Raw genomic sequence first — 18,728 nt, 5'->3', positions numbered from 1 at the left:
TTTCTTAAATATCTTATTTACAGTATCATACAACTCGAACTTTGTTTCTTATCGAATTGTATCGTACTGTTAAATCCTTGATAAAAACATTGATAAAAATTTGTAAATTTATTCGTAAAATCATTATCGTAAATTCACGATTGATTCTCAAATTGATAGTTTTTTTTTTTTCGTCTATTATAATATTTGTTACATCGAGTTCTCTCATCGTTATCTTTTTTCTCTTACACGATATATTTGTTACGTTCAGGGGACTTCACTTTTTTATTGCCCGCTGACCTTTTCAGAGATAAATAAGCCAAACGAAATTCTGAGACTTATCTGCGGTCAAGTGTCGCGGGAGAGAAAACTAAATAAATATCTCTGCACCGCGAGGGCATCTGGTTCCTATAATCAGAGGGACCCAATACATTAAAAAGCTCATAAAATTCGGTGGGGGTTAGGCCCCAGCGAAGTTAAGATTCAAATATTTACCCTTAGCGGACTAAGGGCACTGTCAGAATTCTTTTACGACCGCAGATAAGTGCCAGATGGAAAGTTAAATTACTTGAAAAGGGGCAATGGCACATTTGGTTTTAAGGGTAAAACACTTTTTATTTGCGGGCGAAATGTTATCGAAAAAGAGCCAGACCACCTCAAATGTCAAAGAAACTATAAAATTTTCCTTTGGAAACCAGATGTGCCTGCCACCCCTGGGAAATGCGCGGGCCGGGAAACATAAAAATTCCTCCCCCATTTTAGATAAAGAACATCCGAAAATCCTAACCCCCTCTTTTCCGTCAGAGCTTGAAATCTTTTCGGGGCGGAGACAAGGAGGAATCGGCCAATAATTGGGCGCCTAAATTAACATCTTTTCCCAAAAGCCCTACTACCCGTCCAGTAAGGAATTAAGTGATACCCCCACGCAATTCTAAGAGAAGTAATCCTACCAATAAAGTCCTTTGAACCACCCACGCCCAAACTCCTGTCGTGGGAAATTCACTATAAAAATCCACAACCCGAAAGAAAATTACTTACTGTTTTCCGTCCCTTCTTTCGGACCCCCATCTAAAGTTTTAGATCTGTCCTAACGTCGTGTTGAGTGTACAAGTGATAGAGGCCCGACGAGTCAGCCAGGGAACCCGATCACCTCGAGATTGGCGATCCAACCGACCACCCCGCCTACTCACTTAAGGTTCTCGCTAGCTCAACAAGTAGTAAGTCTTCAATCTCAATTCTCTTCCGGGTCTCGTTTTTTCCTTTTTATTTAACTAGACAAATAATTACAACTTATAGTGGAAAGAAATTTCTTTCATCGGAATCGGTCGAATTACAAACGGTCTCGGAGGAGGGCAATCAGACGGGCTCTCGCGCAGGCATTAAACGAGACATCGCGTTCATCGCTTCCGGGGCGAGACCGGTTCACCGATCCCGATCTTCGAGAATCCAACCAGGCGTCCGGGCTAGCGGATCCCGACCCCACCATCCAGGAGTCCGGCCGAGTGTCCCGGTTCGCGGATTCCGAGCCAGCCGCTCGAGAGTCCGGCCAAGGGCCCCGGTACGCGGATTCCGCGGTGGACCTTCAGGAGTCCGACCAGGCGTCTCGGCTAACGGGTTCCAAGCCAACTACTAGAGGGTCCGGTCACCCGCCCAACTCCGCGGATACTGCCCCTAGAACTCGCGAACCCCGAATACAATCAGTGAATTCACCCCCGCAAAACATAGTACCTCCCTCACCTCCGTCCCCCTTTCTTCAAGTCCTTCCTCCTTCATACTCTCCGATCACCTCCCCAGAACCTGAGGAAATTTCACCCCCACCTTCCCCTGCACCATCTATAGAATTTATCGACGAACTTGAGCGAGTCCCACCCCGGCCGCGCTACTATCATTACGATGGGACTCAAACATCTCTCATTGAATTGTTAGAGCAGTTTCCAGTTAAAATAGACCCCCTATTTCAATCTCTCCGAGATTTCACTATTAACCCTAACGGTTTAGATCTAGAAGTCCTATTGGACATTTTACCTGCACTTGCTCCCACAGATCCTATTCTTGTGTTTACTTCTCACTATTACGATCCCTTTGCCGTACCCTCAGATTTCTTTTACAACTTCTTCCCCCCTTCCACCACTATTATAACGGAGATAGTATAAATATTATATATATATATATATATAGCCTAAACCATGTCCAAATTATGTTAGTTATTTACAGTTATTATATTTTAATTTACTATTGTGTAAGGTCACTAGCACTGTATAAAACAAATAAACAAAGTGTAACAAACATGTACATACAATCAAACTCTATAAACTTAATACCACAATCTGATTTAAATTGTAGTCCTTCACACCGGATGCTATAATAAATAAACACTGTCTTTCAATTTTTCATTTTTTTTATAAAACTTGCGCTCTAACCTCATGACCAGCACTATGTTAAAATAGATACGATTGTTAAGGTTATTATTGTATATTATTCATTTTAAACTGAGTGTTAGAATAAATATGGACTAAATTTTAAAATCTTCTTATTCATTTATTAGTTAACCTACCCTTCTCCTTCCTGATTAAGACTGCATCGGGTCCAATCCCTAGTTAAAGCAATTAAATGTGCTGACTAAAAATTAGGACCAACGGACGCACGGCTTGGAGATCGGGTTACAGTGAGCCTATCGGCACACTGACCCACATTTCTAGCCATAAAAAGTGCGCTCGCCCCTAAGGCACTTGACCTTCCCTCGAACGGGTGCCTTCGGGAGTAAGGTTTGTTACGCCCTTCCTTGTTTCTTAAGATACCCAGGGAATCACCCAATCCTACCCAACATTCCTGTAACCCTGGACGTAACAGAACATAAAAATTTTTGGGGGCTCGTCCGGGATGAAAAGGTGCAGTCTTTAGGAAGGAATGAGTACAAGATCTAATTCTGACAAAACTGAGGTCGATAAACTTTACAAAACAGCCTTAGAAAATCAGGGTAGATTCAAACGAAAATCGACGGTTCACACTTCCACCCCTTCTGGACTCTCTCAACCTACACCCAGACATATTAACTTCTCTCTAAACGAATCCGAAATCTCGAGCGATCAATCCGAAACCCTTGTTAACACGCCCGATTCTGATTGCGACGACTCCGACGACCAATCTATTCGAACCGTGCATGAACCTAAGTATAAGTTAGATAAGATAATGGCGAATTCCAACCCCTTTGCGACCTTAAAATACGCGGTCGATGCCGTCCCGTTCTATGACGGCCAAAATATTCCGATATCATACTTTATCGAAGGATGCGAGGAAGCGAAGTCTATGTTGCCTAGTGAGGCTGAGCCTCAATTTGCCAGAATTATTAAAACAAGAATAACCGGTGAAGCCCGTCGCACTATTCAAGACCAGAATTTTGATACTGTAGCTCAATTAACAAAATACTTAAAACAAGTTTATGGCCCTTCTAAAAATGTTTATCAATTGCAAGGAGAATTAGGTTGCATTTACCAAAAAAATACTGAGGACGTTGTAACTTACGCTAACCGAGTAAAACTCTCGGGGAAACAAATTCTAGAAGCATATAAAGTCTCGGGAAACGGAGAAATCGAAGTAAAGGCATCCTTAGAAAAAGATATGTGCAAATGTTTTATCAGAGGATTAAAACCGGAAATCGAGCAAAGAATTTCGAGAAATTTAGGCGTTCAAGAAACCGTGCAAGACGCTCTCCGAATAGAGAGAGACCTACGCTCTATGTCAGATTTGCGACAGGACCAAAATAATACGTCAAATATTAGATCGAAAGAAATTTGCCAAATCTGCTCTAAGGAGGGACACGCAGCCGCTAGCTGCAGGAAAATTAATCAAACGGGCTACAATAGACCCGAACTGGGAACCGAGATTTTAATATGTCAAATTTGCAAAAAACGGGGGCATAGCGCCGATAAATGCCAAATGTGCGATCCTCAAGCTCGGCAATCAGTTAAGATAATTCAGGATAATCGTGTAATTTGTCAACTATGCTCAAAAATTGGACATAACGTTAAATCTTGCCGAGCTAATAATTTTAATAATTAAGTTAAAAACTCCGTAACCTGCCAGTGGTGTGAAAGAACAGGGCACTCCGCCGCTAACTGTTGGAAAAAACAGAATGAGCAGCGAAATTCGGAGACTAAATTAAGAATCGTTTGTCAGACTTGCGATAATTTCGGCCATATTGCAAAAGATTGTCGGTCTAAAGTGAGGCAGAGTACGATTACTAAAACTGCCTTGTTCTGCCGATATTGTAAGGAACAGGGGCACCTCCTTGAAAATTGCGAATTACGGATCGCAAGTAATAACAGAAGGAGAGCAAATAGCCAGGGAAACTCGAACGGACCCTCGCAATCGGGTGTGCAGCAGGGGTCCGAACGGGCTTCACACCCGGCGGCATCACAAAAAACACAGTAGGTAGGAACACACCAGTAGCACAGCCTGTAACCGTAAACCTAAATAAAAATAGTCGCGTGCCCACCGTTCAGGCAACACTTAACTCAGACGCTTCTCAAGTAACTTTTATGCTAGACACCGGGTCTGGACCGAATATAATCAAGGAAAATTTCTTGCCCGGAAATAAAACTGTTGATCATAACAATATTTTAAAACTAAATGGCATAAACGAATATCCCGTTTATACCTTAGGTGAAATTAATTTATCACTTTTCGGAAAGGACGTAACTTTCCATAGCGTAGCAAGCGACTTTCCGATCTCGCAATCTGGCATACTAGGCAACGACTTCTTTAATCAAACTTCCTCAAAAATAGATTACACAGGAGGACATTTAGATATATCCGGAACTAAAATTCCTTTTCTTTCGCCCGAAATAATTGTGGTAGCGCCACGATCAGAATCTTCATTCTATATTAGAGTGGAGAATCCCGAAATAAAAATCGGATACATACCCACCCAAGTAGCAAGGTGTCGTCTAATTGACGTCATTTTTTGGTCATTTTATGACGAAGCAGACGTCACTAATTGACGTCTTAATGACATTAAAATGACGGTTTAATGTCACAGACCGTTGACGTCACAATAAAGACGACATTTTAACGTCACTTTTATGACTATCCCAGGTAGTAAAAATCACCGTTATTTTGACGTTTTAGAAAATATTTCGGGTATATGTTTTATATATGCAGTACTTGCATTGTGAAAATATTGAAATAACATAATTATAATGTAAAAAAAAAATTTACGTTGTTTCTCAACAAGCATCGTTACCCACCACACCATAGTCACATCTGGGATTGCCTAACTTCCGCGGTCACCCATCCAACTCTGAACCGCCGTCGACGTTGCTTGACTTCGAAGATCGTACGCAACCTGGCACCTCGTGATGATCCATGAACACTTGATGCTCATGAATACATATTTGTTATAGATCAGTTCAATAGTCAGAAACATAAAACTTGTAGTTAACTAATATTTTTATAAATAAATATAAATTTACAGTTTTTTTCTGATTTTTACATATGCGAAATAACATGTGGAAAAACTTATAAAAATTTTTGCTCTGTTCTTTTAATAAAGCTAAATTATACTCTAAACAGCACGCAATATTTATAAAATATTTATAAAATATCAATTAACTGACGTTATTAATTAGTCAAGAATATGACGTCGAAAATACGTTGTAGGATGGATAAATGACTGACGTAATTAATAGGTCAAAAAATGACGTTACTATTACGTCTTAATTTGGTAACATGACGTCCGCGACCTTAAATGACGAATTATTGACGTCCAGTGGACGTCACCTTGCTGCCTGGGCAGGCTGAAAATAGCGCATGGAATATACGCGACAGAAACCATAGCGGAAGTTATTTCGAGAAAGGCACACATAAAAATTATAAGTACGTTGGACGAAGAAACAGAAGTTCAAGTGCCTACCCTGCGCCTAAAAACCTTAAACGAATTATTTTTCTACGACAAAATTAATCAAGAAAACGAGAAAATAATTAAGGAAAACGGGCGTGAGAATAATAAAAATCAGAATGAGAACAGATTTGGAAGAGAGGATAGGAAATTAAATAAAAATGAAATTTCAAAAGAAAAATTTGACTGGGGTCAAAAAGCGGACATCCATGCCCCTTCGGAAGCCCTAGATCCTTTGAATGGAGGGGGGAATTACCAAACCTCTCCCGAATTGTTAAAAAAACCAAAAATCCATGGAGGGGGAAATCTCCAAACCTCTCCTGGATTACCCAGTGATCTAAAAACTTTTAGAGAGGGAAATTACCAAACCTCTCTTAAATCAATTAATAATCCAAAAATTATTGGAGGGGGAAGTTACCAAACCCCTCCTAAATTAAGTAGTGATCCAAAGGTCTTCGAAAATGTGAATCTCCAAATCTCTCATGGATTGCCCAGAGATCCAAGAATTCTCGAAGAGGGAAGTTACCAAACCTCTCCTGAATTAACCAGAGATCTAAAAATCTGTGAGGGGGGAAATTTTCGAATATTCTCCGGACCGACCAGTGATCCAGGAATAATTGGAAGGGGAAGTTACCAAACCCCTCCTGAAGCAGTAAAAAATTTCGATATCACAAAAGGGGAAGAATATCAAATACCTCCTGATAATTATAAAATAAAGGAAAAGAAAAATTCTCAAACCTTTCTAATTCCCACAGAAAACGGAAAAATAAACAAATTAATATCACAACTTGATTGTTTTCATTCAATGAAACCAAAAGAAAACTCTTATTCTTTCCAAGGAAAAGTAAAATTTCCGAAGGGCGAAACAACTATTGAAAGAAAGATGATTCAAGATCAATCTCGAAATTTTATTGAAAAATTTGAAAGGCGGGATGAGATGCCCCGCGAATGTTTCACCATAACCGAAATAACAGAGGAATCTGACAGAGGTAGGTTGACGGAAATTATAGAATTGCTGCGTTTAGAGCATTTAAACGTACGAGAAAAATTTAGTATAATAAAACTTATAACTGACAGCCAGGATAGATTTCATATACCAGAAGAAAAATTAACCGTAACTCATGTATTACAACACCAAATACCTACGACGGATGATAGACCTATTAACACCCGACAATACAGATTTCCACAAATCCATAAAGAAGAAATAAATAAACAGGTCAAAGAACTACTGGACGGAGGTATAGTAAAACCTTCTCAGTCGCCATACAATACGCCCGTCTGGATCATCCCGAAAAAGGAAGACTCGAAGGGAAATAAGAGATGGAGAATGGTTTTAGATTTCCGAGCGCTGAATGAGAAAACTATTGGTGACGCTTACCCGTTACCAAACATCGTTGATATTCTCGATCAATTAGGCGGAGCACGATACTTCTCAGTATGCGATTTAGCTTCGAGATTCTACCAGATAAGAATGGATCCCGTGGACGGTCACAAAACCGCCTTTACCACGCCATTTGGTCATTACGAATTTGATCGAATGCCATTTGGATTAAAAAACGCTCCTGCCACTTTTCAACGACTAATGGACATAGTGTTAACAGGATTACAAGGTCAAGAATTATTTGTTTATATGGATGATATCGTGATATACGCCACTTCGCTAGAAGAACATGAAAGAAAATATAGATTATTAATAGATCGCCTCCGTGAAGCAAACCTGAAATTACAACCCAACAAATGCGAATTCTTAAAAACCGAAGTTACTTATCTCGGGCACGTAATTAGTAAGGATGGAGTGAAACCGGATCCGAAAAAATTAGAAGCCGTTAGGTCATTTCCAAGACCCAAAAATCTGAAAAATATTAAACAGTTTTTAGGATTAGCGGGGTATTACAGATGATTTATACCGAATTTTTCAAAGCTAACTAAACCTCTAACGAATTTATTAAAAAATGAAACTCGTTTCGAATGGACTAGCGACCAGGAAGAATCGTTCGAAATATTAAAAAACAAGCTATGCGAAGAGCCGGTATTACAATATCCTGACTTTTCCAAACCATTTATTTTGACCACCGACGCTTCTGGCTTAGCCGTAGGAGGGATACTGTCTCAAGGGGAGATAAACAGAGACAGGCCGATAGCCTACGCGTTACGCACTTTAACCGACAATGAGGTGAATATGATACTTACGAAAAGGAAGCGCTAGCCATAATATATTGCGTCAAACACTTTCGACCATACTTATACGGAAGGAGATTTACTTTAGTAACAGATCACAAACCACTATTGTGGTTTAAAAATGCGCAAGACGCGAATATGAGAATACTTCGCTGGAGATTAAAATTGGCAGAGTATGATTATGACGTAGTATATAAGGCGGGAAAAACAAACGTCAATGCCGACGCCTTGTCAAGGAATCCCGTAGAATTCGAAGAATCAGATTGCAATATAATCAATTTTCGCAAAACTCTCGATCCTAATGATTCACAGGACGCGGAATTAATTTCCAAAATGTTAGAAGAAAGTGACAAAGAAGAAGACGAGAGTTTCGAACTATATCTTTCAGACAATGAAAGAGACGACGACGAGTTTCTACCTGAGGGCGACCCGCCCGACGAGAATAATGACTCAGTACCCTTTACGCGTAAAGAACTAAACGAACCAACTAGCCAGAGAGTCGAAGAAAGAGCAGTGATTCATGATCCTCCTGGCGGTAATGGAGTGTTAACACGAAGTCAAACAAAGAATAAACTTACACAATTGACACGATCACTCGAAGTTACGGATGGTAATAATGAAGATAACATTTTGGAATCAGACGATAAGAATGACCCGCCAGATAAAATTAACGACAGGAAAAACGAAGACACAGATAAAAACGACAAGAAATCTGATGACGAGAATTGCGAAATAATTATAAATAAATCACACTCTAAGGCCACGGTTAAAAGTAACATAATCGAAACACGCGATCTGTTATTTTTACGGAAAGATAATGTTGCATACTTTGTCGATGTTGACGGAAAGCCGTTAGATTCTGGATCGCGGAAATTATTCGAAAGGAACGAGATCCCGAATTTAAACCCCCTTACCTTAGGCCAAGCAAAAGCTGTAAAATACAAGAAATACTACCACATAGCCTTGCCGATTAGTGAAGGACAAAGAGAGAGCCCGACGATGACCTTAGATCAAATTACGATAGTAATAAAGAATTTACGAGATATTGTTAATAATTTAAAATTAGAAACTATCAGCATCGCAAAAACAGACTTTGTTAATAATGTACCTTGGCAAGATATTAAATCTGAATTACGCTCAGCATTCACCAATGTGGCGACTAAATTAATTATATGTAATGGATTAATAAAATACCCACCTAAAGATCTTCGGCCCATTATAATCGGAGAAATACACTGTTCACCCACGGGAGGACACCGTGGCGTAACAAAAACTTATCATAGAATTAAACATAAATACTATTGGGAAAATCTAAAAGCAGATATACAACAATACATACAACAATGCCTACAGTGTCAACTGAAAAAATTAGTTCGCGTAAAAACTAAACAGCCCATGGTCATCACCGACACGCCCGGATCTTCTTTTGACAAAGTGGCAATGGATATTGTCGGCCCTTTACCTAGGACCGACAGAGGGAACGAATACATTCTCACATTACAGGACCAATTGACTAAATATAGCATGGGCATACTCTTACCGGATCAAATCGCAGAAACAATAGCAGAAGCTTTCGTCGATAGATTTATTTGTGTATTAGGAGCACCAAAAGCAATATTAACGGACCAAGGAAGAAATTTTATTAGTGAATTAATGAAAAAAGTAGCAAAATTATTTAAAATTCGTAAATTCCGCACAACAGCTTTTCATCCTCAATCGAACGGATCGCTAGAACGATCACACCACGCTCTAGGGGAATACTTGAAACAATATGCCAACGACCAACAACAATGGGATAGGTGGATAAGCCTCGCAATGTTTAATTACAACACTAACGTACATGAATCCACTAAACATACTCCGTATGAATTAGTTTTCGGAAAGATTGCGAGAATTCCATGCAATGAACTCTCAGGCCCTAAGGATGGCCTGGCCACTTACGACGATTACATAATAGGTCTCGTCACACAACTCCGTGCCATACAGACCAATGCTCGTAAAAACGTCATTGGGGCAAAAACCAAGTCAAAGGAATATTACGACAGGAAGATAAACCCTCGGACCTTTAAACCCGGAGATCGAGTATTTCTGTTGAAAGATCCCAAGCCCGGCAAATTCGGAGATCAATATACGGGGCCTCACGAAGTACTAGAAATAGTAAATAAAAATAATATAAAGATTCGAATTAAGAAAAATAGCCGAATCGTGCACCCAAACCGGTTACGGATCTCACACATATAATTTACGCTAAAAATCTTAAAATTGCAGATGGATCCCTGGATTAAAAATCTAGTTTTTGTAATAATATCGACCATATGCCTTCGACAAGCAAACGGACTGGTAGGATATGATTGTGGTGCAGCGCACCTTAATGTTACAACCCTGTCCCTTCTGGATGTCGGCGAATGCAACATCCCCGTAATTGAACCACACGTTGAAAAAACTTATATCCAATTGCTTCAGCTATCAAGATTTGAATCTACCAATGTCTTGCAATGCAAGGTCTCTATCGCTCGACAGATATATTATTGTGGAATGCATTCCCACATCTCCACGGTGTCGAATGCACAGGCAGAATATATTTTAGACATAACAGAAGATCAATGCATCAAAATGCACGTAACAGGAATATTTCCCATTAGTGCCAATAATTACATTTATAGTTTAAAAACAAATAGCACCACGAGCCGACCGACTATATTTGCCGGATCTGCGAGCTCAGATGGGCGATGTTCAGGTGCACAATATTCAGATCCTTATGGATCGTGGTACAAGGGACAGTAACCGTCACCTTAGCAACTTATCACAACGCTCGCATAAATTTAGAGGCTAACCAGATTCATTTACGATCAGGCACAACCTGTACGTACTCAGATACCACCTGCATGGACATTGACGGAGGACACACTTTCTGGAATCTACTTCCTGTAGATCACTGCAAATTCACTCATTACGACGTCCTCTACGAAGGCTATGCTAGTAAAATGCTTGACACATTTTATGAAAGACCACAAATTATTTACTCTCTATCCACGCAGGATATAACCTTCGCTCTCACCAAGACAGGTGAGGAACTCGTGTGTGGATATACACTAATCAGAACCGAGCATCAAAAATTACTGATTTTTGAAACCAGGAAAGGGGAAACATTCGCGACAAAACGCCGTTTAAATCCGGAAAATCTTGATATCTTTGCATACATAAATGCCAAATTTGTCTATGTGGAAAAGCATATACGCTCCCAAATGAAGTCTCTGTACAGAGACGTCCTCAAACAACGTTGCGATTTAGAACAGCAGGTTTTAAAGGGGGCGCTTAGTCTTGCTGTTAATTCACCTGACGAATTCGCGTATCAGATCATGAAAGGACCTGGATACATGGCCGTCATCTCAGGAGAAGTGGCACACATTATCAAATGCATGCCAGTAGACGTTAAGATTCATCACATTAATGAGTGCTACTCTGAGCTTCCTGTTCTCAAAGGCAACGATACCTACTTTTTATCTCCGCAAACACACATATTAATAAAAACAGGGACTCAAGTATCATGTAACCGCATAATACCAACAATGTATTTCCTGCATGATGGATGGTATCGCATGGCACCAACCCCCCAACACTCGTTGCCACCAACCATCTTAACCCCCTCAACCAAGCCGACGTGGAATTATACTAGCCCAGGGGCGCTAGCAAAAAGCGGCATATACAATGATAAAGATCTTGAGCATTTACGGGATCACATAATGTTTCCTGCTGAGAAAAATGGGATATTGAACGCTATGGCCCGAGGAGCCACGGGGGAGCCGACGATGTCCCAAGGAATTTCGCTTTCACACCTCCTAGACGAAAATTCAATTCAAAGAATTACCGAAAATGCCTGGAAAAAGATTTGGGGAGAATTTATATTTTTTGGAAATGTGAGCGCCGGACTAATGGGAGTATACCTGCTCGTGAGAGCCTTCAAGCTGCTTCTAGACACACTTGTGCACGGATACGCCTTACATACGATGTATTGATGGTCCGTATATATGTTAGGAGCCATATGGGACTCCTTAACTCACCTTCTATTACACTTGGCCAAGGGACAAACCAAGCCAAGGGGCAATGAACCTTCTGCTCCAGTGGTTGAAGAAAGGAACGACGAACCACCGGACTGCATAGGGAATAGAATGGAAGAAGGACGTGCCTATCCCCTCCTTCCCGCAAGGGAAACAACCGCGTACACTCTTGAACTAAGAAATTAAAACCGAGCAGATAAACAAAAATAATAATAATCGCTACAATCACAAATAAATATATGTGTGTTGGGCAAGGAGAAGGTGATAAACGAAATTAATTCAAACTCAAACGATAATGTTTTACTAGTAACAATAACGACTGGGTACAATACTCTACGCTAAAATACTTCGCACCTTTCTCTCACGGCGGTCCCTGAGCTTCTGTCCTAAAAACGAAAAACGTCTCACGCCTGGACGTGTCTCGACCTGCCAGCCCTTTCTTCCCTCTCTTTGGCCCACACACTTGCATATTGGTCATTGGGGTAAGCGTGGGGGAAGCCACTCGGCATTCGTTCCCGAATTTTCTCCATCCTTCCATCGTTTCCCTATTGCGTCACCGGCGTCTCGGTAGCCTGAACGGCCCCGGGTCCTCCATACGAGGTCCCCGTGCACGCTATCGACCTTCACAACCGAGTTTTTCAACCCACGAGGTCGTTGATTACAAGGGCTTGACGGCCACGAGTCCATGCGACTCATGCCATGAGACACCGGGTAGTTCGCGTACCTCTCAAATCTCCTTCGTAATTATCATAATCAAGGACAATGCAATTATTAAAGAAAAGATAATTCATCGGTGACTTTGCCTCATGCCCCTTCCCCCACGCTTTCACAATGTATAATTATATTATTTCGTTTACGTCCACAATCCGGACGTTCTTCCGTAACAATTCTCCCCCCGTACAAAATTCTCTCAATTTTGTACCTCTCGTGTATTGAAAAGCTTAATTAATTTGTGTGTGGGCCGTATAAATTCGCTGTTCTTAATTCTAATCTTAGCCGTTCTAACTACGCCGTCCTTACCGGGGTACACGTCGATTACTGTCCCCTTTTTCCACGAATTTCGCGGGGCCTGCAGGTCCACTAACATAACAACATCGTCTACCTGTATTGCCTCGACATTCTCTGTCCATTTTTTGCGTGGCAACAGCGTGGGCACATACTCTTTCAACCAGCGGCGCCAAAATGCGTCTGCAAGCGCTTGCGCTATGCGCCATTGTTTTCTCGTACATGTATCCGTATTGTCGTAGCTTCCGAGTTTTACATCGCCGGAGGAACGACCAATTAAAATAAGGTTAGGTGTGAGCGCTTCGCGATCGCGTGGGTCGGCGGACACGTGTGTCAACGGTCGAGAGTTTATTGAATGTTCGATTTCTGTCATTACTGTATAGAGTACTTCGTCGCACGGTACCTCGTTTTTGAGCGTAGCATACAGCGCGGTTTTGATCGACCTTATCAGCCTCTCCCAAGCACCACCCATGTGTGGAGCATCGGGGGGATTAAATAACCATTTTATGCCATTTCGTAGCGCGTACTCGCGTTGCTTATTTTTGTCGATTTTCGCCATTTCGTCCTTCAACTCGGTACACGCGCCTTTGAAATTCGTCCCGTTATCGCTGTACATTACCAGAGGGGAACCGCGGCGAGAGGCGAGACGTCGCAGAGCCATGATTGCTGAACTGGCCGATAAACTATTCGCTATCTCTATATGTACTGCCCTTGTAGTGAGGCATGTAAAAATTACCCCCCACCGTTTCTCTCGGCTTCTTCGGACTTTGACGTATAACGGTCCAAAGTAGTCGACCCCGCAATGACTAAACGGTCTCTGCCTGTAGGCCAATCTGCACTCAGGTAACGGTGCCATTATCGGACTTTTTGGTTTCGCGCGTTCTAATTTGCAAATCAAACATTTCGAGATTATAGACTTTAAGGCGTTTCTCAATCCGGTAATATAGAATTTTTGTCGCATCTCGTTTAATACGGTTTCGCTGCTCGCGTGTCGATAACGTCGGTGGTAACTTTCGATTAAAAGTCTCACCTGCGGGTGTCGGCCATCTAAAATAATCGGGTCTCGAGTAAATGATGCGTCGATAATTTCAGTGACTCGTCCCCCAACACGCATAATCCCGTTTTTGTCTACATAGGGTGTCGCTTGGACAATTCGACTATTTTTCCTGATTGTCGTCCCGTCGCGAAGTGCTTTTATCTCGTCGGAAAAACTCTCTCTTTGTAAAACGCGTATGACGTAATCTTCTGCTTGTTTAAGTTCGGTCAAATCATCTTTTTCACTCGACTTTTTGCGCCATCGGTCGAAGTATTTACGCATCCGCCGCGCGCTGACAATTAGCCCGCGCCACCCGAAGAGGCGTACTGCTAGCGGTAGGTATTCGCGGACTGTGTTTACCGTGCATATTTGTACGTTACGTTTTTCCAACCCGTCGATGGACTGTTTCTCCGCGTTAGTAAGTTCTCTCGGCGCGGGCCATTGCGGCTCGGTTAATTTCAAAAAATCTGGCCCTCCTAACCACATCTCTTTAATTTTCGCATCTTCGCAAATTCCGCGTGTCGCACAATCAGTCGGATTCATTTTCGAAGGTACCCATCGCCACGTCGCGGAAGCTACTAGCTCGCTAATTTCTCCGAGACGATGCGCTACGAATGTTTGACGCGTATGCGGTTCCGTTTCCAGCCATCGCAGAACCGTTTGCGAGTCCGACCATAAGTACCACTTACCGCACGATATTTCTAATTCTTTTGCAACCGCGCAAATCAAGCGTGCGGCTAGCAACGCCGCTTGTAGTTCGAGCCGTGGTATTGACATGGGCTTCACGGGCGCTACGCGCGATTTAGCCATAATTAACGCTACGTGAACGGGGCGATCAGGTATGGTGAAGAGGATATACACGGCCGCGGCGTACGCCTTGAGGCTCGCGTCGCAAAACGCGTGTAACTGCGCGCTCTCGAAATAATTTTCTTTCGGCGTGATACACCGCGGAATACGAATTTTCTTTATATCGCGCAGACCCTGCAGCCACGACATCCATCTCGCGTGCTCTTCGTCTCGTAACGGCTCATCCCAATTGACTTTGCTAAGCCATACCTCTTGCATGATTATTTTAGATTTTATAATGAAAGGACTAATCAATCCAAGCGGGTCGAAAATTGACATTATCGTTCGCAGAAATTCTCGCTTCGTGGGTTTTCTAACGCCGTTCATTAATTCGCCCGGTATACGCGCAAGACCTACGTTGATGCCCAAAGTGTCGGCGTCAATGTCCCAGTATAGTCCCAACGCCCGTTCGTTATCTCGGTCGCACAACCGCGTTCTTTTGTCATCGCGCAGGCGCGCGCTCATTTCGACTTCGTCGATGGCGCGCGGATGGTTGCTGGCCCAACCGTGCATCACGAAGTTCGCATGGGAATTTATTTCAATTACGTCGCGTACTAATCTTTTCGCCTCACTAATGGTAGGCCGGCTCGCTAAAAAATCGTCGACATACGAATTCTTTATGACGCTTTCGGCTGCGTCCGACTTACTATTCGCGAATGTTTTTGCGTTCTCGTCTTTGACATATAACGCGCTGCACGGCGACGAGTTAGCACCAAACACGAGGCGTGTCATCTCGTACGTGACCGGGTACGATTTCCTATCCTTCCCTCTCCACAAGAAACGTAACGCTCCTCGATCTTGTTCTCGGACCCCGACGCGCATAAACATGTCTCGAATGTCGGCCTTGACCGCCACGGCAAATTGTCGGAAACGTATGAGTACGCCGTATAACGATTGCAGCAGGTCGGGCCCCGATTCCAGCTGGTCGTTCAGGCTAACGCCCGACGACTTAGCTGCCGCGTCGAATACCAACCGTAGCTTCCCCGGTTTAGCGTCACTCGTCACGCCGAAGTGCGGCAGGTACCATATTCGTTCCCGCGTCTCATCCGTTGCCTGCATCGCGTACCCGTTGTCGATGAGTCGGTTCATTTCGCGGTAATATAGTTTCGCGTATTCGGGATCACGATCTAATTTGCGCTCTAGCGAGAGAAGTCTTTTCAGTGCCGTCGCCCGACTGTCGACCGTGGGGGGGGTATCGCTTTTCCACAGGAGACCGGTCTCCCACAAGGTTCCGACGCGTTTGCTCGTGTTTTCTAATATTTTTCGAGCGCGTTCGTGCCGCGGATTCGGTCGCGTGGTTTCGCGGACCCCGAGACTATCTATATCGAAATGCTCGCGCACGAGTTCATCTAGTCGCATCCACCCACAATCGCACGATTCGTCACGGGCTTCTATACTTGCCGACGTTGTTTGCTTACGAACCGAAAAAATTCCCCCTCTCTTGCGGCCGCGCACATTTCCGTGTACCGTCCACCCTAGCCACGTGAGTGTGATCGCTGTGTCGGTGTCGGCCATGACTCGCACTTCTCGACTCAGTAATAATCGCCAATTGTCTTGGCCGATGAGTACTAGCGGCCGTGCGTTAATATAAGGTTGTACAAAAATACTTTGTACTTTCGCGATGTGGCGTACTAACTCCTCTGAGAGTGATTGCGAAGGGAATGTTAAATTCGCGACTGTAACCGCGTTTTTTATCAAGAACTCATTCTCATCTCCGCGGATATAGAATTCTACTTTTTCGTAACAAGCATCTACAACGTCGCTTTCTCGAATTCCACGGATTTTTATGTTGGATTTTGTGCCGCGCAGTCCCAACCTTTTACTTAAACCGGCGCCTATGACCGTTATGGTCGATCCGTCATCCAGCAACGCAAATGTTTTTTCTACCCCGTTCGGCCCCGCTACCTGCACCGGAATTATCTTTAACAACGTCTCGTCTAGTCATAATTGGCTGACTGGCGCCGACGGCGTGTCGCCGACACCCTTTGCCCCCGCGGAACTAACGCTCGCCACGTGTTTGCCGTGTAACGCATTTGACGATTCTCGATTTTTCCCGGCGCGTGCTGGATTATGTAGCAATGCGTGGTGCGGTCTCTCGCAGTGGGAACAATTCTGAGTCTTACACTCGGTTTGTGAATGGCCTCGCTCGAGGCATTTGAAACATAGCCCCGATTTTTTTATAAGGAACCAACGACGCTCTACGGTTTCTCGCGCGAAGCGAGAGCATTCCGCTGTTTTATGATTATCGCGCTGGCAAGCTACGCACGCGTTGTTGCTGATGGAACGATTATCGTTGCGCCTCGACACCCCGGCCGCCATGCATACGTGGTGAGACTTCTGTGTGGACGATTTCTTCCCGGAACCCCGTTTTTGTTCCACTTCGGTTCCGAAGTAGAATATACCACCCGCTACTGCTAATTCTGCCTCGCGATATAAAAATCCCGCTAGTTTCTCGAGTTCTGTATCGACGTTCGTTGTCGTGGCCGCGTATGAATTATACGCGTATTTCAAAGCTGTCGGAATTTTACCCGCGACACTTTGCACAAGCTCAGGACTATATAAATATCCGACCAGACCTAACGACCTAAAGGCAGAGACGGCGTTCTTAAATTTCGACGCGAAGTGTGTCAAATTTGTTTTACCCGACGCTAAATTGGGCAAGTCGTGTATTTCCGCGACGAGTTTCTGCGCGAGCACCTGTTTATTGCCGAAATGAAGCTCTAAACTTTTCATGATCGTGTCGGCGTCTCGCCCCGTCGCTAACAACGTATTTACGGACTCACGTGCCTCGCCTTGCAAGGCCCTAAAAAGACGGGTTATATTCTCGCGGTTGGTGTACGCGCCCGCTTCCGTCGACGTTTCATACGCCTGCTTAAAATGCAACCACTCTAACGGGTTGCCGGAAAACGTGGGTAACGATTTGGCGGTCATCCTACTTAACAAGTGCGTATTACTCTCATTGCGAGACGCGTCGCGCATGGCATGAAAGGTCGATTCTAACACGTTCGCTAAACGAGACAACGGATCCTCACTCGATGGTACGCGCGTAACAATATCTGCGCTATCGTCGAAGGTACTTGCGGATGTGTCGTCATCATCGGGTGGAAGTCGTACCGCCGCTGGCGTCGACGCTGCCCTTGGCGCTGATATCCTTGGACCGGCGTTGCGTCGAGACGTTGATGGACGCCACTCGTCGCCCTGGTCGCCTGTTGGTAAGCCGGCCGCTCTGCCGGCCGAGACCTCCGTTCCGCTGGGTCTCGCATCGTCGAGGTGTACTTCTCGGTTAGGCTGAGCCGCCTGGTCCTCTCGCGGTGGCTGCGCCGCCGTCGTCCTCGCCTTGGCGGGTCGCCCTCTCTTGGGTGCAGGCTCGTCTGCTTGGCCTCCTTGGACTGCCCTCGCTCTCGTCTTCCTCGGGGCCATGGTGCGCCCGTTCAACCTGTCCTTGCTTCAACTTCTTTTCTCTCCCGGCGATGAGTCCCGGGTTTCGGCACCAAAATTGTGTTGGGCAAGGAGAAGGTGATAAACGAAATTAATTCAAACTCAAACGATAATGTTTTACTAGTAACAATAACGACTGGGTACAATACTCTACGCTAAAATACTTCGCACCTTTCTCTCACGGCGGTCCCTGAGCTTCTGTCCTAAAAACGAAAAACGTCTCACGCCTGGACGTGTCTCGACCTGCCAGCCCTTTCTTCCCTCTCTTTGGCCCACACACTTGCATATT

General features: G+C 43.8%; 2 protein-coding genes across 3 annotated transcripts in view; one reads left to right on the top strand and one right to left on the bottom strand.

Annotated features, from left to right (window-relative positions):
* Positions 1-18,728, top strand: part of LOC118647636 (alpha-methylacyl-CoA racemase-like) — a 69,674-nt gene that overhangs the window by 31,794 nt on the left and 19,152 nt on the right. The gene's annotated exons all lie outside the window — the stretch shown is intronic.
* Positions 13,025-18,421, bottom strand: LOC118647528. Its single transcript, XM_036292580.1, has 2 exons — positions 16,958-18,421; positions 13,025-16,906 (listed from the first exon to the last, which is right to left on the bottom strand). Exons 1-2 carry the CDS (start codon positions 18,419-18,421, stop codon positions 13,025-13,027), a joined length of 5,346 nt encoding a protein of 1,781 aa, XP_036148473.1.

This window comes from Monomorium pharaonis, chromosome 10 (genome assembly GCF_013373865.1).
Source record: "Monomorium pharaonis isolate MP-MQ-018 chromosome 10, ASM1337386v2, whole genome shotgun sequence".
Classification (NCBI taxonomy): domain Eukaryota; kingdom Metazoa; phylum Arthropoda; class Insecta; order Hymenoptera; family Formicidae; genus Monomorium; species Monomorium pharaonis.
This window is presented reverse-complemented; position numbering and strand designations above follow the sequence as displayed.